General features: G+C 46.3%; 2 protein-coding genes and 1 non-coding gene across 6 annotated transcripts; all 3 read left to right on the top strand.

Annotated features, from left to right (window-relative positions):
* On the top strand, positions 928-999 carry TRNAS-GGA. Its single transcript has one exon. It is a non-coding gene; the product is annotated as a tRNA-Ser (tRNA).
* On the top strand, positions 3,108-7,726 carry IL36RN (interleukin 36 receptor antagonist). Its single transcript, XM_018055334.1, has 5 exons — positions 3,108-3,156; positions 3,339-3,394; positions 4,725-4,810; positions 5,787-5,914; positions 6,089-7,726. The coding sequence occupies exons 2-5, from the start codon at positions 3,366-3,368 to the stop codon at positions 6,311-6,313; spliced, it is 468 nt and encodes a 155-aa protein (XP_017910823.1). The 5' UTR covers positions 3,108-3,156; positions 3,339-3,365; the 3' UTR covers positions 6,314-7,726.
* IL1F10 (interleukin 1 family member 10 (theta)) lies at positions 10,267-21,682 on the top strand. Of its 4 annotated transcripts, none has more exons than XM_005686679.2 (5): positions 10,267-10,301; positions 17,828-17,887; positions 20,267-20,352; positions 20,628-20,755; positions 21,036-21,682. In XM_005686679.2, the coding sequence occupies exons 2-5, from the start codon at positions 17,856-17,858 to the stop codon at positions 21,246-21,248; spliced, it is 459 nt and encodes a 152-aa protein (XP_005686736.2). In that variant the 5' UTR covers positions 10,267-10,301; positions 17,828-17,855; the 3' UTR covers positions 21,249-21,682. The 4 variants fall into 4 exon arrangements, with proteins under 4 accessions (XP_005686736.2, XP_017910255.1, XP_005686737.2 ...); XM_005686680.3 differs by lacking the exon at positions 10,267-10,301 and adding an exon at positions 16,926-17,005; XM_018054766.1 differs by lacking the exon at positions 17,828-17,887 and having other exon boundaries at positions 10,275-10,301; positions 20,630-20,755.

The raw sequence follows: 23,698 nt of genomic DNA on the forward strand, positions 1-23,698 counted from the left end.
TTTAATTTTCAAAAAATCCAAAACATGACTTTCACACAAACATATAGTGAGCATGTATCAAAGATATATCATTATTAATAAATGAAGGAACTAGAAGGATGATAAAGCTGATTCAAAGGGTAAGTCAAGGAACAGAAGCTTATATGATCAATCAGGAAAGAAATGATGGAATGGATTGGCTTAAATTAAAAAAAAAAAAAAAACCCTGCTTAATGAGTTGTAAAGGAACACAACTGTACCCAGATCAAAGCAGTCAATTCTAAAGGAAATCAGTCCTGAATATTCATTGGAAGGACTGATGCTGAAGCTGAAACTCCAAGACTTTGGCCACCTCATGCGAAGAGTTGACTCATTGGAAAAGATGCTGGGAAAGTTTGAAGGCAGGAGGAGAAGCGGATGACAGAGGATGAGATGGTCAGATGGCATCAGCGACTCGATGGACATGAGTTTGAGCAAGCTTTGGGAGCTGGTGATGGACAGGGAAGCCTGGCATGCTGCAGTCCATGGGGTCACAAAGAATTGGACATGACTGAGCACGTGAACTAAACTGACAACTGATACCTTTTAGGACTATCTTTTCCATCAGGCAGAAATTATTTGCAACTTATCAGTCTTCTCTTAGTTCACATCTAACTTCACGGAGTCTGATAATCTAACCCATGGTAATTAATAAGTCAAACAAATACGGACTTTCCCCAGAGAACTGTGCAATTGTTGGTGGGATTGTTTGACAATGCTCCAGTACAACACCAAGAGCACATACCATTATCATTGTGTTTTATTTTCAAGTTTGGAAAAGTTTTCTTAGCAGGGATTTGCTTTATATTTCTTTCTTTCTTTCATTTTCTTGGTTCATCCATTCATTGCCCCATCCATTCACTCTGTATCGCCCCCTTGTTATGCACAACACTTTGGATGTTCTGGGCTTCCCTGGTAGCTCAGAGGTTAAAGCGTCTGCCTGGAATGCAGGAGGCCCAGGTTCAACCCCTGGGTTGGGAAGATCCCCTGGGGAAAGAAATGGCAACTTACTCCAGTACTCTTGCCTGGAGAATCCCATGGAGGGAGGAGCCTTGTAGGCTACAGTGGGACACGACTGAGCGACTTCACTTCACTTCACTGGATGTTCAGCATCATGGAGGCGGGGGAGGGGGACCACATACTGGCTTCATTCTTTATTAGCAGAAGGAGGAGGGAGCTTGATGAAGCACCATGGCAGCGTCCTGTGGTCACACAGGTGCAATTCACTAGAGTCAGGGGATCATAGGGAGCAAACTAAGCAGTTGGCATTTTACCTTTTTAGAAGAAACAAAACCTTTTTCTCTATTACCAATTTGCAAACGAAAGCCTGTTTGCTTAAAGTCATTTTGCCTATTGGCCAACTCCTTCTGCAGTGCCTTTTTTGGTTTTGTTCTTTTTTGCAACTATTTGCACAAATAGTGTCTTTTCTATTTGGCCAATTTATGGCCAACATAATAATTTTTACATAAAGCTCTAATTTTCTGAAAGGTGTTTATCACAGTAGTGGCATTATGAGTGATGAATCATTTTTCTACCCTTTGAACCATGTGATATTTTATTTATTTTTGAACATTTTAAGGACATTTTAGTCCATTCCTCTGAAAACAATATTTTTAAAAAATATATGACTTAACAATAAATGGTTTTCTGTGGTGCTCAAGACATAATTAAATTGTTATTATGCACTAACCCTTACCTTTCATTTAGATCCATTACACGGAGCATATGGAAGGATTAAAACTTCATGAAATGTCATACAATCACACATTATTTTATCAGTTATGTACTGAAGAAAGAGCAATAATAGATGGCCCAAACTAGATTTTATTTTCAAGGGAAATAATCAGACACACAAGCAAAGATGTTGATACAAAGATGTTTGTCACTGAAAGATTTTCAATAACACATTATGATAATAACAACAGCTAATAATAATTGACTGCTGTAATTAAATGATGTTGCATAGAAATACTCTGCAGCTATTCAATATTCTGATATCATTATGTCAGTCAGTGAAGTTGCTCAGTTGTGTCTGACTCTTTGCAATCCCATGGACTGTAGCCTACCAGGCTCCTCCATCCATGGAATTTTCCAGGCAAGAATACTGGAGTGGGTTGCCATTTCCTTCTCCAGGGGATCTTCCCGACCCAGGGATCAAACCCAGGTCTCCTGCATTGCAGGCAGACGCTTTACCATCTGAGGTACCAGGGAAGTATATCATTATACTTGCTATGAAAAGAGATTCTGCTATTTTGCTTACATGACTAAAGCGAGTTGAAAATAGGGTAGGCAGCTCAGACGGTAAAGAATCTGCCTGCAGTGTGGGCGACCTGGATTCTTTCCCTGGGTTGCACAGATCCCCTGGAGGAGGGCATGGCAACCCACTCCAGAATTCTTGCCTGGAGAATTCCCATGGACAGAAGAGCCTGGCGAGCTACAGTCCATGGGGTCACAAAGAGTCGAACAGGACAGAGAGACTAAACATAGCATATCTGGGATGCAACATGAGTAAAGTGATGGTTACAGGTATGCATGTGCAGAGGAAAAACTGTTGTTCTTAGTTTGCTGATGATACACAAGCTGGAGACGAGAATTCTTTTTTTTTTTTTTTTTTTTTGTTAATCTGAATTTTCAGGTTTTTCTACAATGAATATATACTCTTAACAGTACCTAAGCAGGTGAGCTCCACCTCCAGCATTTTCCACAGTCTTGGCAAAGGCAGACAGGAAAGAAGGAAAAAGGGAAGGAAAGGAGGGAGGAAATGAAAGAGGGAGAGAAGGAAGGAGGGCAGGGAGAAAGGAGGAAAGGGGGTTGTTCTAGCTCACTGCATGTTGCCCTTGGGTCTGGCAGGGCCAGATGTCTAGGAGCTCAGTGATCACAAAGGGCTGGAAAGCCCCTGGAAGTTCTTCAGAATTGCTCGAAGAAGAGACTGTTTCCAAAAGTTTTCTTCTCTGAGCGAGATAATGAGCGGCAGGTGTTTCTGGAAGCTTAAGGTAGTATGAAATCACTCTGGAAATCCTGCTCCTCCCGAGACTGAGGCAGTTTCAGGGGCCCCTCCCTAGGGATCATTAAAAGGGCTGAGGCAACCTTGGAGGAGTAGGCAGACAGCTCCGTCAGGAGCAAGGAGTGATCAAAGGTGTCCTCTGGGGAACTGGGCCTCTCCTCTCCTGACCCCAGACCTAGAATTCCCCTGCTCCTTGGAGGCTCTTCTCATGCCAGGGCAGAGGGTCAAGGGGGGAGGTGGGGAGGGCTCAGGGAGCCCAGGTCCCCTGCAGCTGAGCCTCCATTTCCACCTAAGATTTTCTGTTATCTCAAAATAGGAGAGTCTACACACTGGGAAGCTCAAGATGGTCCTGAGCGGGGCGCTGTGCTTCCGGTGAGTATCTGAGCCTCTGACTGATTCGTGTCCAGTGGGAAGGGGCACGAGTTCTGGGTAGACCTGTTGTCCAGTCTTTTCACTGAGGGGATGCTTGGGATTGCCTACAGTGGGGGTGGCTAGAAAGGTGTGAACAGGCACTTACCTCCTTGCCCTTAGACCATCTCTTCCAGCCTCTCCAGAGTGGGGCAGGCTTCCCTCTTGGGGGTTACCTGATGAGGAAAGAGCTGTGGCCTCGTCCATCGTAATGAGAAAGGCAGTTAGGAGCTTGGATCCCTACTGTTACCTACCATCCCCACCCTCCGATGTGGTGAAGTGAAGTCAATTCAGGCACTACTTCCTTATTGCCCTTTGGGACAAAATAGCATTAGCAAAACTCTTCTGTCAGTCTGTCTGTCCACTGGCCTGTGCTGAGTCAGGTGCTCTACTCTGGACTTGGAACAGTGAATGAGAAGACTCTTGCTGTCACCGAGCTCAGGGTCTAGTATAGCTTGCCCCCCAAGAGAGGCCAGTCTTATGAGTGGCTTTATACAGTGGTGCTCTTTGGTCAAGGAAATGTGTTAAATAGGCTTTCTATGTCCTCTTCAAGAGGATTGTAGCACAACTCAGCATATTAGTTACTTTGAAGTAGAGATTTCTTTGTGTTTAGCCAAAATTTAGCCAATTTGTATATAGCATACTTTTTTTCCCCACATGATATCTGGAAGAAACCCCTTCAGAATACATTTTTCACCTCACAAGATGTCAGAAAATCAACTGAGATTGTAAATGTGAATTAAATTTGAAAAGCAAAATGAAAGAATTTTAAATGTAAAGAAAGCCTTCACATAGTAGGGACTATATAGGCAAGTGGAAATATTAATAAATGCACCAAGCAGAAGTAAAGGTAGAATTTGATCAAGGCACATTTTCACCTTGAAAAGGCCTGAACAGCATCTATCCCATCTTCTTAGTTTAGCAATGAGGAGACTCAGGCCCAGAGAGAGTGAACCATCTGTCTATTGTGATGATGGTGGCAGAGCCAGGGTGAGAACCCAGGACTCCGACCCACAGTTTAGTTTCCTTTCCAACGTAGCACATGAAAGAGTCCGGTTAGTGTAGAAAAGATTGCAGAGGGTGAAGGAGAAAGTCCCAGACTCAGATGGGAGGCTGAGGTGTTGTCCCAGTGATAGGCATGCGCCCCCAGGGGTGGGAGAGAATGCTGTGCCATTACTTCTGGCTCAATGGGAAGAGAGGGCAACAGTGCCTGAGACTGGGGGAGTCTCGGGAGCCCAGGTAAGCTGGAGCAACCCCTCCCCTAACTGAGTGTCATCCTGTCCTGATATTTCAGAATGAAGGATGCAGCATTGAAAGTGCTTTACCTGCATGATAATCAGCTTCTAGCCGGAGGCCTACAAGCGGGGAAGGTCATTAAAGGTTGGTGGCCAAAACCTGCCCCTACTTCCCTAGGTCTCTATATGCTCAGAGGGAGGGGTTCTGAAGAGGACTTAAAAACACTGGCACAAACCTACAGACCTGACACAGTAGATAGGGCGTCAAAAAACCAGGCTCTGAGCAAGGACAAATGAAGTACCACACTTTCCAGAATGGCGCCATGCGCCGGAAGCCTCTATATAGAGGTGGGATTCTTTTCCAAGATGGCTGTTTTGTCATTTCCTCGGTAGGTGGAGCTGCGTCCAACATCCCTTTTCCTGGTAGCCCTTGCTGAGGACAGCACTAACGCAGGCTGTCTAAATCTTTACTCCCATGTGAGAGGGGGTTTCTGTCTCTTCACTCTGGGTCCCCTTGGCTCTCTGAGTGTCCTTGGTCACTCAGAGTGGTGGGACTCAGAGGGGCAGGTGGCACCATCTGACTTTGTGCTCACAGTGTGTCTGGGCCTGCTCACTAAGCAGCGCACACCTGGAACACTCTTACCAGGTGTTAGGGCTAGGTAGAGCTCTCTGTGAGGGTGTGTGTGTGCGAAGGAGAGGGATAGAGAGAGAGAGATGGAGGAATTATACAGAGAGGAATAAGACCTTTTCCTGATCTCAAGACTCTCACAGGAGGGTAGAAAGATATCCAAATAACTTTAATTGGGAGTTTTATCAAGACAGGTTACAAAAAAGTCTGGAGGGTCAAGGGGCATTGAAAGAGGTGATCAAATTTCCCTTGGGGTTTGAAGTTTTGACCCTGGACAAGGGAGTGGATTTGGGGGTGGAAGATAGTATCATCTTCATGGTCCTATGTGTCTTGACGTTCACTGGACCACCTTACGAGACCACCTTTCTCTACATGACAGCTGCTATGAAGCTCCCCTTCTGTCCAGCTGTGGGGGAGGGTATCTGATACAGCCCACAGTGGGGGAGAGAGAGGAAGGGCAGTCAAAGTTCCCACATCCCCTTCCTTCCTCTAGGTGAGGAGATCAGCGTTGTCCCCAATCGGTCTCTGGATGCCAAGCTTTCTCCAGTCATCCTGGGCGTCCAGGGTGGGAGCCAGTGCCTGTCATGTGGGACAGGGCAGGAACCAACCCTGAAACTAGAGGTGGGTCCTGTTGGGGCAGCCTCACCACTCTCTGGCTTCACTAAGTCAAAGATGCTGCTGCTGCTGCTGTGGCTGGGGCACCTTTCCCTCACAGCGTTCTGTTGATCACGGTTCTGCCTCCTTATGTTCTACCACTTGCTCCTGTCCCTCACCTGTCATGCCCTCTGTCCGCAGCCAGTGAACATCATGGAGCTCTACCACAGTGCCGAGAAGTCTAAGAAATTCACCTTCTACCGCCGGGACACGGGGCTCACCTCCAGCTTTGAGTCAGCTGCCTACCCAGGCTGGTTTCTTTGCACGGTGCCTGAAGCTGACCAGCCTCTACAGATCACCCAACTCCCGAAGGACCCCAGCTGGGACGACCCCATCACCGACTTCTACTTCCAGCAATGTGACTAGGGCAGTGTGTCTCCAGGGCTCCCTGCAGGCCAGCTCTGGCAGGGGCTGGAGGTGTCGGAGGACACCCGTGGCGTCACTCTGCCTCTGACTCTGCTCTCACGGCCCCCACTTTTGAGGGCTGGGCATATGCCAGTCTTCCTGCACTTGTTTCCCAGTTTGGGTAAATCCTTCTGAGATCTGGGGCTTTCTACAGTTTCCTCTTCTGCTGATTGGCACTACTGGTGTGAATTCTTGAAAAAGCCCCATGAAATACACCTGTCATGAGTCAGGGTCAGGGGAGTGGTGGGAACCCTCCATGCTTTGTGATAAACTACCTGGTAGCTGTTAGCCCCACAGGGCAGCACATCTCTGGTTGAGCCTATCAGGGCCACCAGCCTGCCACACGAGGGCCCCACTGTGCAGAAGAGGGAGAGTGTTCATAGAGCTGAAGACTCAGACCCCGCCCCCTTCTCTTTAACTCAGCCGCCATCATCTGCTGCCTTTTCCATCTCTGCCTTCATGTTTCAACCATGGATGGGAGAGGGTAGTGGTGTCTGAGGAAGTGGCTCCAACTCAGAAGATGGAAAAAGGGCATGTCATACCTTTTGAAATACAAGGTACGATTAAAATCCAAGATACTGATGTGTCTTCACACGGAAAGATGCTCATGACATATTGAGCAAGAAAAATGAGTTACAAAGTAGCATATCTTATAACTGCAATTTAATTAAAAAAAAACCTATTTATATATATTTCTGCATAGAAACAAAAGTCTGAAAGAGTTGACTTCCATTTTAGCAATGTCAGGGTAATGCTATTAGAGGTGATTTTTCTTTCCTTCTTTTTATTTATCTGTATTTTCTAATTGTTCTACAACGAAGCTGGAGTGACTGATGATTTCCAGTCGCTTGGTATTCATGCCCCACCTCTGTGCTCCCTCCCACATTCAACCACAGTTGTTTCCATGACCAATAGAACACAACGGAATGTTATGTTCTATTAACAACACGTAACAACACAATGTTATGTAGCTTGTCAGATTAAGTTATAAAAGACACTGTGGCTTCTATCTTGGTCTGTTTCTTTGTTCACTTGCTCTGGGGGAAGCCACCTGCTATGTGTGAGCAGCTCTATAAGGAGACCCAGTGGTGGAAAATGAAGGCTCCTGACAATGGCCACACAAGTGACCTTGACAGTAGCTCCGCCTCCAGCCCAGCTAGGCCTTCAAGTGCTGCGCCTCTGAATGACTGTAACCTAGTGAGCTACTGAAGCAGAACCACCCAGTGAAGCTCAGCCCAGTCCTTAGGAACCCTGAGAAAATAAGTGTTCCTGCTTTATGTTGTTAAGGTTTGGGGTCAGGTCACCTGTTATCCAGCAATACATGGCTAGTATGGAGGGGAAGAGAAATAAATCATTATGTTATTATGATTGCAATTTTCTCGAGTATTTTTATTGCCCTGCTCAAAATGAACACCAGTCCCTTTATTTCCCCAAATATGAAACTTAAAAAGCTGATCAGGGATGTCCCTCATGGTCCAGTGGTTAAGAATCTGCTTTGCAGTGCAGGGGACAAGGGTTCTTTCCCTGGTTGGAGAACTAAGATCCCACATGCTGCAGAGAAACTAAGCCCCCATGCCACAACTACCAGAGCCCAAGCGGCACGACTGTGTACTGCAATGGAACATCCATGTGACATAACAAAGTCCCGAGTGTGGCAACCAAGACCCGACACAGCCGAGTAAAACAAATAGATATATATTTAAAGCTGACCATACCAAATTGGTTGAATATTCTGTTTCCGCAAGGTTTAGATCTTTCTCAACTACCTTTGCACCTTCAGACATATGGGCCAGAGGCTGTGACTCCAGGGTCCCTGCCTAAACCATGGGGAATCACAGCAGAAACCAGAGGAGGGGTCCAAATGGTAGTTCCACGTGTCCCCTCTGCACCTCACCAGTCAGACCAGCCTGGCAGGTTCAGCTGATGCTGAAGGATCAGCGAGGGAGAGGCCAGGCTGGAGGGTCTGGCTCCAGGGACCTCAGCAGCTCCAGCCCAGAAGCAGCATAAGGCTTCAGGCAGCAGACAGCAAGCTGCTACCACAGGCCTCTCAGGGCCGCTGAGAACAGACTTGGTTCACACTGTCTGCCCACACGCCCAGAAAAGGTCTCATCTCGTCACCGCCTCCCAGGAGCCCTTGCTGAGTTAAGAGCCGTGGTCATCGGCTCTGACAGTGCTTTGTGCTCACCTGTATGCTAACTCCCCCTCCTTGTAATAAATTGACTTGGGATCTGAGGCCCCTGAGGTCACCTCAAGGTAAAGTCTGTCCCAGCTTGTTTCCAAGCACCTTGTGTAATGTTTGGCAAATTATTGGAATCCAGAGAGTGTCAAATGTGGAGACTATTCCTCCACCCAGAATATTGTTTCACCCTCTTCTGCCTGTCAAAATGGACCCACCCTGCAGGGAGCAGCTGACATTCTACCTCATTCTTGAAGCTTTTTCCAGCTCCAAGTGTGATTGCTGTATCACTTGTAGGCTGATAGAATTCAAAAGGGCTTTTTCAGGGATGAGCTGACAGGAGTAGTTGAAAGAGGAGGAATTATATAAAGGGCTAAAGCCCTTTCAATTCTAGGAATTTATCTTTCTACTCAAGGAGGCTCTCTCCTCTATTGTCTTCAGTATTCCCTGGGCTCAGAGATTAGAGAGTCCAGTCTTTTCAAGTGTTTATGACTTAGCTCCCCAATCAGACTGTAAAGCTACTTAATAACAGGGACCATGTCTTACATGCATCTGTTACAGGTCTTTGTGAATGCTCAGTGAGCACTCGTTGGTTGCCTGGTATAATACTCTGTGCTTTGACCTTTTCCATTGAGGGGACAAGAGTTTGGGAGAAGGGGTGAAGAATGACTATTGGCCTTAGAAAACAGAAATCTGTTTCCACCTCTGCCCATCTTTTTTCATTGCTCACTCTGCAGACATCTGGGTATAGGACTGGCCTCTCCCATGTCCTCATCGAGCCCTTTATGAAACTTTGCAAATGACCCATGAGGAAGAATTGCAATAAAGCAGTTGGTCCCCAGAGAATACCATGCCTAAGTGTCTCTGCCCCTTGTAAGTGGGTGGATGGATGGGTAGACATTCTGATGGGCAGATGGATGGGTAAATGGATGGATGGATGGGTGGATGGGTAGATGTACTGATAGTTGGATGGATGAATAGGTAGATGAACTGATGGACTGACAGATAGATGGATGGATGGACAGATGAGTGGCTAGATGGACTGAATTAAGCAATATCAATCAGAGGCCCAGGTGTTCTTCACCCCTGCCCTGCTTACACTGTGTCATATGCCCTTCTAGTCTAGGGCACAGGCATCTGCTCAATCCCAGGATAAATCTAAGGTCAATGTCTTCTGACTGCAGTGGATTTCTTTAGACATTCATCTCATCAAGCTGGTACCAACTAATAGAGCCTGTTGAAAAACAAAGATGTCCCTTTCATCATCCCCAACAGGGGATGATCACAATATCATCAACTCCCATTCTTACATCGCCTTGATGGCCACAGCCTGGCTACGGACAAAAATCTGTCCTTAGGCCCTTCAGACACACTCACTCTTGCCTCTTCTGCCTCCCTAAGGCTAGAGGGAGCCCCCTGGGCACCAAAGGGAAGGTGATATGAAGATGTCTGACCCCAGCATCATTTATCTGGCTGCCAAAACCATCGATATCAGTATCAATGACAGTAGCTTCGAGCAGGGTCCCAGCACTTGGCTTCTGTGAAGGTTTTATGGGCGACTCTCTCCCCTTTAACAAACATTCATTAATGTTCCCACCTTCTTATTATCTAGACTGTGCCAAAGACCTTGTGGAATCCCAATGCCTTTCTTCCCCATCCTGGAGCCAATTATAAACATTGCTACAGGCTGACCCACCCTGATCAGGCAATATAAACTCAGGGTAGACAGCCTGGAGAAATCAGTTGGAGGTTCCAGGCACCCAGGATCTGCAGGTCAGTGGTGGAAGGCAGTGTTCTCTCTTTTTCTCTTTTCTTCTCCCTCTGTCAATAACTCTGATTGGCCACCTCCCTTTAATTCCTCCTGGCAAGCTCTCTAGTTAGCAAGGTATCCCCTACATAGATATCATAGGATGCTAAATAAGTTTAGGGACACATAAAATAATTTGAGGAGAAGATATAGCTAAGTCATGTCAAGGTTTTTAAATGTTTCAGACAACAGATTTTAAATAAATTTTAAAATACTTTCAAGTTATTTGGCTGCATTGGATCTTCCATTGCAGCAGGCAAGATCTTTTGTTGTGGCACACGGACTCTCTAGTTGTGGCTCAAGTGATTAGTTGCTCTGCACCTTGTGGGATTAGTTCCCTGATTGGGATCAAACCCATGTCCCCTGCATTGCAAGGCAGATTGTTAATCACTGGACCACCAGGGAAGTCCTCAAGGAGCACGGATTTTAGAAAGTAATTTCAGAAGAAATCATTTTAGGCCAGTGGTACCCAAGAATGTTTGTTGGAGCTTGATTTTCTTTAGGGATGCCCCAGTGCCTTTGGAGCGGGGGGCAGTGTAATTAATTTTTTTTTAATTTTTATTGTTGATTTATAGGCTTCCCTGGTGGCTTAGCAGGTAAAGAATCTACCTGCAATGCAGAAGACATGGGTTTGATCCCTGCGTCATGAAGATCCCCTGGAGGAGGGCATGGCAACCCACTCTGGTATTCTTGCCTGGGAAATTCCAAGGACAGAGGAACCTGGCAGGCTACAGTCCATTGGGTCGCAAAGAGTCAGACAGGACTAAAGTGACTGAGTGCGCGTGCGTGCATGCATAGTTGGTTTACACTGTTGTGTTAGTTTTTGCTATGTGAATCAGTTATATATGCAAAGTGAGTTATATATGCATGCATGCATGAGAAATCGCTTCAGTTGTGTCCGACTCTGTGTGACCCTTTGGACGGCAGCCCACCAGGCTCATCTGTCCACAGGATTCTCTAGGCAAGCATAGTGGAGTGGGTTGCCATTTCCTTCTCCCACATTTCCCTAAGGAAGGGAAATTTCCCAGCCACCCAAGACCAGGCCTGGGTCTCACCAGCCAGTCAGCACCTTGTACAAATGAATGAGACTTGTTTCATAAGACATTTCTTTCAACTCAGGAGGCACCAGAGAATTGGGGTCAGCAGCTTGGCATGCTGAGAGAAACATCAGGCTCCCCCTATCTCCGAGAGGTAGCCGGGGAGGCAAGGGCCAAGGCAGAGTCCATTCTTTACTGGCATCCACACAGACACGTCCTTGTTATTTAGAACAATCAAAGTTTCCAGTGTAAAAACCTGTGGGCTTATTGTATCTACCCCACTGATGGTTTATATTTTTCCTTCCATCAGATCTGCAATGAGGGCATGGTTTGTTAATTAATTTGTTAATTTCCAAGGATCTCAGACTCACAGATCCTTCCAGGCATACAGACAGAATATCTATTAACAGTGAAAGTGAAAGTCGCTCAGTCTTGTCCAACTTTTCACAACTCCATGGACTGTAACCCACCAGGCTGCTCTGTCCATTGAGTTCTCCAGGCAGGAATACTGGAGTGGGTAGCCATTCCCTTAGGTGTTGTTTAGTTGCTCAGTCATGTCCAACTCTTTGAGACTCCATAGACTTAGCCTACTAGCCTTCTCTGTCCATAGAATTTCCCAGGCAAGAATTTCCCAGGTTGCCATTTCCTTCTCCAGATATACAGAGATATCCACTCCTTTTTCAGATTCTTTCCCCATTTAGGCCACTACAGAATACTGTGTAGAGTTCCCTGTGCTATACAATAGGGTCTTATTAGTTATCTCTTTTATATAGAGTAGAGTGGTTACCGAGGGGGAAGGTGTAGTGAGGGATAAATTGGGAAGTTGAGATTGACATATACACCCAGTGCCTGCTTCAGTGGTCAATGCTAACTGGATCCCCATATCTCCATTTCTCTCTGATTCCACTAAGCAGGTACCTTTTATCCATTTAATTTTCCTTAGGTTTCCATGACAACTTTTCTTTGAAACTTAAAATAGTTTTGAAAAACACTGATCTCGCCTAGCCTCTCATTCTAATGATAAGAAATTGGAGGCCTAGGGACAAAAAAGGACTTTCCAAGGTGGCAAAACAAACTTGTAATAGAGTTAATTCCAGAACCAACCTTCCATTTGAATCTGAAGTGTGTGTTTCTATGTCCTACTTGTAAGTGTGGATGTATCTCAGTTGGAGCAGGTAGGGAGAGCTACAAGCTTTGTTTTGTGGCCTAAAGAGCCTGTTCAATTTAAAAAGGGAAATAAATGTCTACATATAAAACAATAAATAACACAATGAAACTTAATGGGAGTTCAGAGTAGGATTGCAATGATAAAGAAAATAGTCTTTAAACATTGAGTCATAGAATCACTGATAGTTTGATGTGGAAAGAATTTTAATAACCACATGCTCTAATTCCATGATTTATAGATGCTGAAACTGAAGATTGGAGGTTAAGTGACATGACTTTGTAAGTCTGAGCTGATAATTAACTTGGCAGAACTAGATGCTCAACTATAGATAATAATAATGGTATTATAATTATGGTATATTATTATCTATCTTGAATTTACAAACTAACATCCTAAGCACTTTTCTTTCGTATCCCATGAAGCTACAACCCTTCTATTTCCACAGGTGCAATGATCATCTTTCTCTGATATCTCCCAAGCCCAGGTTGATCATCCTCTATAATTATCCATCTATAATTATCTATATCCATGTCCAGTGACCTTAATGCCAAAAGATCTGAATGGATAACAATGAGATGGGATGACTTTCGAGGTAGGGAAATCAAAGATAACTTTGACAATACCTATGAGGAAAATAAGAAAGAAGTCTCATTGCCTGGGAGGTGGTTTAGTGTCCACAGAGAAGTGAGACACACCTAGAAAAGTGTATCACACAGTGGGAAACCACTGTAGACTAGAGTGGGTGGGGATGTGATGAAAGCAGTACTTAGAGTACAAGTCCAGAAACCTCAGGTAGGTTGGGCTGTGCTGAAGCCGGAGAAACCAGGAATATAGGCCCAATTCTGATGGCTTTGAAGAAAACAAAGGTTATATTTTAAGGACATAGTTGATTGGAACTTGTTGATCAATCTGTCATAGTGTCAGGAAAGTAGGAGAAATTGTCAACAGTTCTCAGGTTTTGATCTCGCTGTCTAGAGGAATATTATGGCAGCAAGAGAAATGATACTGGGAGGGATGAATGGACTTGGAGGAGAGAAGATGAATTTGACATTAGAAGCATTTGGTTGAGAATGACGGCAGGATATCCAGAGGGTGGTACCCTGGAGGGTGCTGGAGATAAAGGAGGATGATCAATCTGGGCTTGGGAGGCATCAGAGAAAAATGATCATTGCACCTGTGGAAATGGATGGATTGAAGCTCCATGGCATATGAAAGAAAAGTGCTTAGGATGTTAGCTTGTGAATTCAAGGTTTAGGGATGACCCCCACAAAAAAGGAAGAATCCACAGTGGACCTGAGATGCAGAGAATGGAGGTGTGAATCAATATCAAGGGATCCAAGGGAGGCAGTTGCCAAAGACTTGACAAATCAAAAAAGTCATTGGGTTTGACTCTACAAAAGTTAATATTGGTCTTGGAGAGAACAGATTCAATGGAGACAGTGTGTAGGAGGATGAAGGAGAGGGTGGGATCAATGTGAGTGTGATGTGCAAAAGAGCTTAAGGAAGCCCGGGGATATTTTTTGGTGATATTGGGTCCAGGACAGGTGAATTGAGGAGAACTGAGATAGCCAAAGATGGTATCCAGAGAGGGCTATAGCCTAACGTCCAATGAAAGGTCACTTGGAGACAATTGGGAAGGGAAAGCTTTGGGGAATATGTGGTACTTTGGGAAGGACTATGGCAGATGTTCCACACCAGGAACCCAGGCTCTCCGATGAACTAGAAGCCGGTTTCTCATTCCTACTCACTTCTATACATCATAATCTATACCAAGACCACAGGCAGGGATTCCTGATTTGGGGTTCTTTAGGGGAGCCTGGTGGGCTGCCGTCTATGGGGTCGCACAGAGTAGGACACGACTGAAGTGACTTAGCAGCAGCAGCAGCAGGAGAGACACAGGTTTGAGGCCAGACCAGGAAAAGAGGCTTCTAGAGTCCCAGAGATCCTGCTGGACTGGACCATTCTCGAATTTCTGTTGGCTCTGAATTGACACTGACCAAGAGGGTGGGGGGTCATCAGCCTGTCTGTCTGGCCTCACGCTTCACCCTCTATGTCATCTGCCCCAGCCAGCCCTTGACACAGCACCAGGTTGCCCATATTTTTGCTGCTCCAACCAAAGTTTCTCCAATAGTTTGGCTGAGAGTGAGTGCAGCATCAAGTGGGTTTGCATCAAGGCCATGCTGCTGTCAGCCTATAAGGGGCCGGGGGATCATCTGTCCTTTGATACTTAAAGTGTCATCCAGCATTAATACCATTTGGTTGCATGTTTGAAATGCAGAGTTTTAGGTCACCCCAGACCTAAGGAATCAGAATCTGTGTTTTAACAGGAGCTGCAGATGATTTATATGCTCATTCAAGAGTGAGAAGAATTGAATTTTTGTACCATTTAGCCAGCCCAGTTGATCACAAAGTAACTTCAAGAAACTTCAGTCCAGGAAATAGTACTTCTCAAGAGTCCTCCAGGTGATTCAATGGGCAGGCACATTCTGGAAAACTAATGACTTGGATTGAAAACTTCATTTTTTAAAAAATTGAAACTTAGCATATACTTCCCTCATACCAGTATTCTTGCCTTGAGAATTCCATGGACAGAGGAGAGTGACGGGCTATGGTCTATGGGGTTGCAAAGAGTCGGACACTACTGAGCAACTTTCATTCATTCACAAAGGAAATTCATATTCATATAAAGAAAAATGTTGAAATGCTAAAATAAATTTTAAAAAATCACCCATAATCATGTCAGCCATAGATAAGTGCTGTAAAATATTGATCATCTTTGTTTCTACATACATGCATAGATTTAAATAGAAACATAATGCACACCGTATTTATAACCTGAACTTTTCACTTGGTATTTTGAACATTTATATATCATAAAATGTTTTTCCACAACATTGTCTTTTCATGTACACATACTTTCTTATTTACCATCATTTTTGTTGCTGTTGCGTTTCTAAATTGTGTCTGACTCTTTTCGACCCAATGGACTGTAGCCTGCCAGTCTCCTCTGTCCATAGGATTTCCCAAGCAAGAATACTGGAATGAGTTGCCATTTCCTTCTCCAGGGGATTTTACCAACCCAGGGACTGAACCCATGTCTCCTGTATTCTAGCTAGATTCTTTATCACTGAGCCTCCACTTTCTTATTTACCATTTTTACCAGTCACCTATTATGGGAAGATAGATTATTTCCAATTTCTTGCTATTATAAAATACGATGCCATGAACATCTTTATTATTAAATACTTGGGCAATTCATTATTTTTCCCTTAGAATACGGAAAACAGATGAAATTACAAGTACAGAGAATGCTGTAAGACCTTGATTCACATCACCAACATCTATCCAGAATTTGTACTCCTGTTGGTGTCCCATGATCCTTCGTCCTCATCAATGCTCAAACTCTCACTGCAAAGCTGAGGGAGAGGAAATGACTTGTTCAAGGTGATCAAGTGGCAGGTCCTGTACTAAAAGACACCTTGACTACAGCCATCCTTCTAACATCTAGGCCAGGAGCTCAGGGAGGTTGAGATGGTTGGAAGTGCAGGACTTCCGTCTTGTAGATTCCCAAAATGTTGTTCAATATCACCCTCTCCCTCTCTGAGCCCTGTTTCTTCATTTCTATCTTTCTCCCATTTCCTCTACATATCTGCTTTCTTTCCTCTGCTCTTCTCTTTCTCTTCTTCCTTGGTGAGAGAATCAGATCTATTCTTTAGCCTCAGCCCTAGCCATCCTTGTATTTACTTTTCTGGACTCTTCTCCAACCCCTCCCAGCCTCATGCCATGATTGGCTCTGGGTTTCTTTCTGTGCTGGCTTCTAGAATAACCTTTCTGAAAGTGATCATTTCAGGGAAAAGCTCTGGGAACAGATGATCCAACTGGCAGGAGCAGAGCTGTGTGAAGCTTTGTGGTCTGGGATCTGTATAGAGGTTACTGGCTTCAGTTTTTGGACCATTTCTTCCCCAGAACACAAGTCTGTGTCCCATGCATGTGCTGTTTTCCATCTGGAATAGAACAGGGGAGTTTGGATAACCTCTGGTAGGTCACAGTCTTGGCAAAATGTCCCCCAGAACAATGCTCTAACTGCAGGGAAATCCTGCCCATCCCTGGTGCAGGCTGGAGGTTCTTCCTAGAAGTGCTGCCCAGAGGAAGTCAGGATGGTGTCTCTAAGGCCAGGCTGGGGAGTGGGACAGGGTCTAAGCCAGGTTCTTCCTCAAACCGTGAGGCTGGAGCCCACCCACCCCCATCTAAGCCCTGGGGAATGTCTCTTAGCTAAACTCTTTGGGGGTACCTTCCATCCTGTTTCCCAGAGCTGGCCCCAGGGCACAGTCATGGCTCATACCCCTGCCAGCTCAGCTAGATGTGTTCCTGGATGGCCTCAAAGGAGGGCGATTCAGAGGGCCTGGAACTGGCTGGCCTGGGGGCACCTTGGTGGATTCTGAGTCCAGCGATAGACAAGTCCCTGGTGAGAACTTTCTGCCTTGTGATGGGGTAATTTGGGGCCTTCGGGGTATCTGTTCTCCAGCTCCACCACCCTCCCTTTTCTTTTCTTTTTTTAAAATTGCAGCCATTCTGTTTTAAAACTTTTAATTGAATTATAGTTGATTTACAATACTGTGTTAGGTTCAGGTGCCCAGAAAGTGATTCAGTTATACATAGGTAGACAGATAGATAGATGGGCTTCCCCTGGTGGCGCAGTGGTAAAGAGTCTGCCTGCTACAGGCATGGATTTAACCCCTGAGTCAGGAAGATCCCCTGGAGGAGGAAATGGCAACCCACTTCAGTATTCTTGCCTGGGAAATCCCATGGAGAGCGGGGCCTGGTGGACTACAGTTCATGGAGTCGCAAAGAGTCAGACAAGACTTAGTGAATAAACAGCAGCAACAGCAGCAGTAATATGTACAATTCTCTATGCTATACAGTAGGTCCTTATTAGTTATCTATTTGTATTTAGTTGTGTGTATCTTTTAATCCCCAACTCCTTATTTATGCCTCTCATGTCCCCTTTGGTAACCATAGCTTGTTTTCTGTTTGTGAATTTCTTTCTGTTTTGTAAGTAAGTTCATTTGTGTTATTTTTAAGATTCCACAGATAAACAGTATTTTATATGGTATTTGTCTTTCTTTGTCTGGCTTACTCCACTTAGTATGGTAATCTCTAGGTCCATCCACGTTGCTGTAAATGTCTTTATTTCATTCTTTTTTATGACAGGCTATGATTCCATTGTGTATATGTACATCCTCTTTAGCCATTCATACTCTGACAGCCCTTTTTTCTCCCCTCTCAGTGAGGACCAGTGACCCCCGCTTGTAAGAATGTGCTCCCTCCCCATGGCAAAATACTACATGTAAGTCTTCCTGGAGTCTATCTTTCCTAATCAGGGGTCTGGGAATGACAGAGGAAGAAAAGAAGGCTGAGTCAGAAGGATGAAGTTCCCTCTAACCCAGAAAGCTCAAGTACACCATAATTAAGGCACTTACCATAATCACGGAAGCTTTCTTCCCTGAGCTTCTGCAAGAAGCCAGCCATTCTACTGCCTTGCCTTCATCCTGAGAAATCTACAAGGGAGTGTTACTAAACCCACTTTATAGATTTGAAAACTGAGGCTCAAAAAGGTTATTAAGTACCTGATGTCACACAGGACTAGGACTCAGACTCACATTCTCTGTACTGCTTCAGCCTCCTCTCTCTAAAAGCTCAAAGATAATTTCCAGTCTCAATGATAGCATTTTTATATATTAACCTCTGTGGCTTTTACTCCCATTCTGAGCTTCTAACTCTTACTTTTCTCTCATCTGATATTTGAGTCTTTACTTTTCATTTACCACTTCATTATCCATGTTTTTTGTTGTAAACTCTTTCGAGCCCTTCAAGGAATGAGTTTGGGCATAACAAAAATAAAATAGGATTGACACCTGGGACGCATTCCCTCAGCTTCTCCATGAGTATTACTCGCTCACTTGTGCCCGACTCTTTGTGACTGAGTCTCTCCCTATGGACTGTAGCCCGCCAGGCTCCTCTGTCCATGGAATTCTCCAGGCAGGAATACTTGGAGTGGGTAGCATTCCCTCCTTCAGGGGATCTTCTCAACCCAGGGATTGAACCAGGTCTCTTGCATTGGTAGGTGGGCCCTTTACCACTAACGCCACCTGGGAAGGTTGTCTTCTCTGTGGCCCCGTCCTCTCCTAGATATGGGGGATTGGTCAGGGCCCCCAGGAAGTTACAGCAGGGCCGAGAAGGCAAGACACAGGTGCATGGAGCCTGCAAATGACAAAACAGGATGTCAGCTCTCTGGGGTCTCTAGCCTGGGTTCTGTCCCTGAACAGAATGTGGCTGGAAGTTCCTGGTAGTTGAGGTTGGAGGGAGAAGGCCAGTTGCCAAAACGGGTTATTTTCAGATCTTCATTTTTATTATGCAAGGGAACCTGCTTTAAACACATACGGTTATGAGCTCAGGGTATTATAATTAGCTGTTACTGAGAAAGATGAATCCCCTAGAGGTGGTGGTGTTGGCCCAGAGGTTCTGCCCTTGAAGGTAAGGAGCATCCCCAGGCCCAAGAGCAACTGATGGCCATCTCTGGAACCAGCCAGGAATGGGTTAACCTTGTGGGCATGGCATTGATCTGCACAGACTCACCATGGTTCCTTTTCAGCCTCCCTGTATATGTTTACCCTCCCACACTGATCATTAGAACCACTGCCAACCCCACTGCCAGTCATCAGGGCCCTGCTCTGACTCCCTGCTGACTGTATCTGGTACACCCAAAGCAGCCTACTCCACCCCACCCCCCCACCCCCTCCCCACCCCTTACATACTTACATGCTGGAGGGCTGGAGGGTCAGGAAAACTCTGTACACCTCAGTGAGAAGACCCTGACTCCCATCACTGCCCTGAGGGCCTGACAGGGGCCAAGCTTGGTAAAGACAGAGATGCAGTCTCTGAAAAATGCCCAGCCCCAGGAGAACTTTCCTATAGCCTATGGCTAACCTGGTCTTGACCTACATTTGGATGGAGTAGCATCCCTACTTCTTACCTGCAGGATGTTGGGGCAGTCTAAGTGAGGGTTGGGGAAGAATTTCCAGACAGAGAGCATTTCAGAAGGGAGTGAGTTTATTAAGAACAAAGAGCAGAAATAAGGAGGACACTGCAAGTGCAGTGGGCTGACCTCCTGACAGACCAGGGAAAGATAGTTTTCATGAGTTAATAGCTGATTCTTATAGCCTCAGGACAAAGATAACCCCTGCTGGAAGGATGGCATTGGGAGATTGGTTGGGGTGTTATGGGGTGTTTACTGGAGCAGGCTGCTGCTGCTGCTCCTAAGTCACTTCAGTCGTGTCCGACTCTGTGTGACCCCATAGATGGAAGCCCACCAGGCTCCCCCGTCCCTGGGATTCTCCAGGCAAGAACACTGGAACGGGTTGCCATTTCCTTCTCCAATGCATGAAAGTGAAGAGTGAAAGTGAATTGGGAGTCAGGAAGCTTGTTAGCGATGATCAGGGGGGCTTTTGGGAATGGTTACAAAGGGGCTCAGTCAACTTTGCAGGTGATCTTGGTTCTAGGTTCTGCTTCTGTGGCCATGGTGCAAGGTCTCGCACCCGTGGCCTGGGGCAGGACTCAACACAGAAGAACTGCCAATGAGCAGGTCATTCAGAGCCTGGAGCAGAAGGGCTGTGGGGGCCTGGGGTGTCTGAAAGGGGTGGGCAATCAGCATCAATTCCTGTTCCAGAATTAAAGATGCAGAGCAGAAGTCTCTGTACGTGAGGGATGGCCAGTTCCTGGTGGGAGATCCCGATGCAGACAACTGTCATGCAGGTGAGCATCTGGGGCCTTGACCTCCTGGGACTCACACAAACTCCATCTGCCCCCAGGCTCTCCTTCCCCTTCTGTCTCCAGTGACAGTGAGAACTGAGGCAGGGAGATCTCTCCCAGTGAGGGATCAGGGCCTTGATAGGAGTCCCAGCCTGCACGCAGGGGCCAGGTCAGCTGTGCCCTGGCCCAGTTCCTTTCTACCCAAGCTTTAGCTAGCTTAAGAGCTTGCAATCTGGGGTCCCCTCAGCACCTGGCTCTCTTCTCTTCTTCCCTCCAAGAGACCATCTGCATACTCCCCAACAGAGACCTGGAATGCACCAAGTTCCCCATCTTCTTGGGGGTCCAGGGAGGTAGCCGTTGCCTGGCATGTGTGGAGACAGGGGAGGGGCCTTCCCTGCAGCTGGAGGTGAGCAATCGCACCCTGTGCTGGGGGCCCCTATAGACCTCCAGGATGCTCTGGCCTCTCTATGCCCATCTGTGGTCCAGCAAGGTCCACACATCCCTCTTGTTTGGATTTCTACCATCTCCCTCTGCACCCAGTGCCCAGACCCTTCCCTCTAGAACCTGCAGAGGGAATTTCCCTGGGGAAAGACTCACCTTTTGGTTCCCTCTTTGGCCAAGCCCCAGAAGCCTCGAGGGCTGACAGTCAGCTGTCCCATCCAGTCTCCTCTGCCTTGCGCCCACAGGATGTGAATATTGAGGACCTGTACAAGGGCGGAGAAGAGGCCACCCGCTTCACCTTCTTCCAGAGAAGCTCAGGCCCCGCTTTCAGGCTCGAGGCTGCTGCCTGGCCTGGCTGGTTCCTCTCTGGCTCCTCTGAACCCCAGCAGCCCCTGCGACTTACCAAGGAGAGTGAGCCCTCAGCCCGCACTGAATTCTACTTTGAACAGAGTCGGTAGGGGGACAGGAAGCTGGGTTCTGGCCTGGTGCTGCCAAACCAAGCTCATCCTATTGAGGGTTGAGCAGAATAATGGCCCCTCAACAAACTCCACATCCTGATCTCAAGAACCTGTGAATATGTTACCTTACCTGGCAAAAAAGGGAGTTTGCAAATGTGATTAAGTGAAAGCTAATCCATCCTGGGTTATCCCAGTGGACCCTTCATGATTAATCATCAGGGTCCTCATATGAGGGAGGGTCAGAAATAGAATGGAAGATGCAATGCTGCTAACTTTGAAGACAGAGGAAGGGGCTATGAGCCAGTGAATGCAGGTGGTTCCTAGAAGCTGGGAAAGGGCAGGGGATGCATTCTCCCCTACAGCTTCTGGAAGAAACACAGCCCTGCCAACTTGATTTTAGTCCAGTGACTCCCATTTCAGACTTCTGACCTCCAGAATTGTAAAATAATAAATGTGTCTTGTTCTAAGCCATTACATTTGTGGTAATTTGTTACAGCAGCTGTAGGCAACCAACACAGGGCCCTCATGGGCCTCTGCATGCAGCATTTAATGCAGAGGGACTGGGTGATTTGGTGAGCCCTTCTTGGAAGCCTGATCATGGTTTCTTCTCTGATCCCTCAGCTCTGGAGCTTAGAAATAACTGAGAAGCTCCAAGCAGAATCCAGCTCCCCTCCTCTGTCTATGGATAATGCCTCGGGCTGTTTACATTCTCAGTTTTGTTAATAGTTCAGGTAACAATTTTTCTATCAGACACTTCACAATGTATCAGTCTTCTAACTGATGGACCAGTACTGTTGATTGTCTGCTAGTTTTGATGTGTGAGGACCAAAGGGAACAGTTATGAGGAGGCAGTGGGTTTGGACTGGATGTACTGAATTTAAGGTTACCGTGGAACTGATGAGTTGAGTTGACTGGTTATAGTTCGGAAACAGAGATGGATCTCACCTGACAGTTTGTAGTTAGAACTGTTACACATCCCTGGAGCCCTCTCCATTACATAAAGGACCCATGGTTAGGCTCAAGTTAGAGCAGGGAGCCTGTCGTATCAAGGCTCAGAGGAGTGGGCCGCTGGTACTCTTCTCGTTTAATATAACCACTCAGCATCTGGCCAACTTGTACTGTGAGCCAGGACATTTAAGAAAAGTGTGTCTCAGGGACTTCCCTGGTGGTGCAATGGATAAGAATCTGTCTGCCAATGCAGGGGACACAGGTTCTATCCCTGCTCCAGGAAGATCCCACATGCCGCAGAGCAACTAAGCGCATACACCACAACTACTGAGCCCATGCTCTGAAGCCCGCAAGCCACGACCTCTGAGCTTGTGTGCAGCAGCTACTGAAGCCCGTGGGCCTTAGAGCCCAATGCCCCAGCTACTGAGGCCTGTGCACCTAGCTTGTGTTCCACAACTAGAGAAGCCACCACAATGAGAAGCATGCAAACCGTAATGAAGTGCGCTGCTCACTGCAACTAGCAAAAGCCTGCACAAAGCAACAAAGACCTGTCTTCACCCTCACAATGATCCTGCAAGACAAGTGTTCTTACCCGCATTTGACAGGTAAAGAGACTAGACTAACAGAAGTGACATACTTAACTTGCTGAAGGTCACAAAGGCTGTACATGTACACCTGGTCCGTTTGACCCCAACCTTATTCCACAAATTTTTATTCCACTCTTATTCTAGGAGCAACAAAACTAAGTTTCCTTGCAGCTGATAACTAAGTGGGAAAAACACTAAACAAGCAAACACACAAACAAGAAATCAGACAAGGGCAATTTACATGAAAGAGGGTGAGGGCAGTAGGTATTTAATGGTAACATTAGAGAGGGCAGTCAGGGGAGGTGACTCTGACTTTTTGGAGGAGGTGACATTTGAGCTGATGCTGAAGGATACGAGGCAGTGGGAGCAGGAAGGGATGCAGGAGAGAAATAGCAAACACACGACCCTGCGACGGAAGGGGTTCAGTGTGTCCAAATAGTAGTGGAAGGCTGGAGGGCTGCATCCTGGAGAGGGTTAGGAGATGGACAAGACCAGCAGGGGACTGGATCATGGGGGGGATCTTGAAGGCAAATAAGTGTTTTCACTTATTTTTAAGTGCCAAGGGATGCTATGGGAAGATTTTAAGCAGAAGAAAGACATGCCAGGCTTTGTGGCCCTAATAAATTGAGATTCTTTCCCTGCATGTTTCTCATCACTTGTCACCTGGCTATCATAACTATGTATTTTTTAAATTAATTAGTTATTTTATAGTTTGGATGTAGCGGGTCTTCCCTGCTGCACGAGGGCTTGCTCTAGCTGTGGTTAGTGGGGGTTACTCTCTGTTGTGGTGCGCAGGCTTCTCACTGTGGTGGCTTCTTCTGTTGCAGAACATGGGCTGTGTGTGCACACGCTTCAGTGGTTGCTGCGCATGGGCTCGGTAGTTTTGACTCGTGGGCTCTAGACCACAGGCTCACT

The sequence above is a fragment of the Capra hircus genome, chromosome 11 (genome assembly GCF_001704415.2).
Source record: "Capra hircus breed San Clemente chromosome 11, ASM170441v1, whole genome shotgun sequence".
NCBI classification, from domain to species: Eukaryota; Metazoa; Chordata; class Mammalia; order Artiodactyla; family Bovidae; genus Capra; species Capra hircus.

Excerpts from the sequence above, each read along its gene's own strand:
- IL36RN (XM_018055334.1), top strand. The coding sequence starts at position 3,366 with ATGGTCCTGAGCGGGGCGCTGTGCTTCCG. Across the intron at positions 4,811-5,786 it reads AGCGGGGAAGGTCATTAAAG|GTGAGGAGATCAGCGTTGTC; the intron begins GTTGGTGGCCAA and ends TCCTTCCTCTAG. Across the intron at positions 5,915-6,088 it reads AACCAACCCTGAAACTAGAG|CCAGTGAACATCATGGAGCT; the intron begins GTGGGTCCTGTT and ends CTCTGTCCGCAG.
- IL1F10 (XM_005686679.2), top strand. The coding sequence starts at position 17,856 with ATGTGCTCCCTCCCCATGGCAAAATACTACAT. Across the intron at positions 20,353-20,627 it reads TGCAGACAACTGTCATGCAG|AGACCATCTGCATACTCCCC; the intron begins GTGAGCATCTGG and ends CTTCCCTCCAAG. Across the intron at positions 20,756-21,035 it reads GGCCTTCCCTGCAGCTGGAG|GATGTGAATATTGAGGACCT; the intron begins GTGAGCAATCGC and ends TTGCGCCCACAG.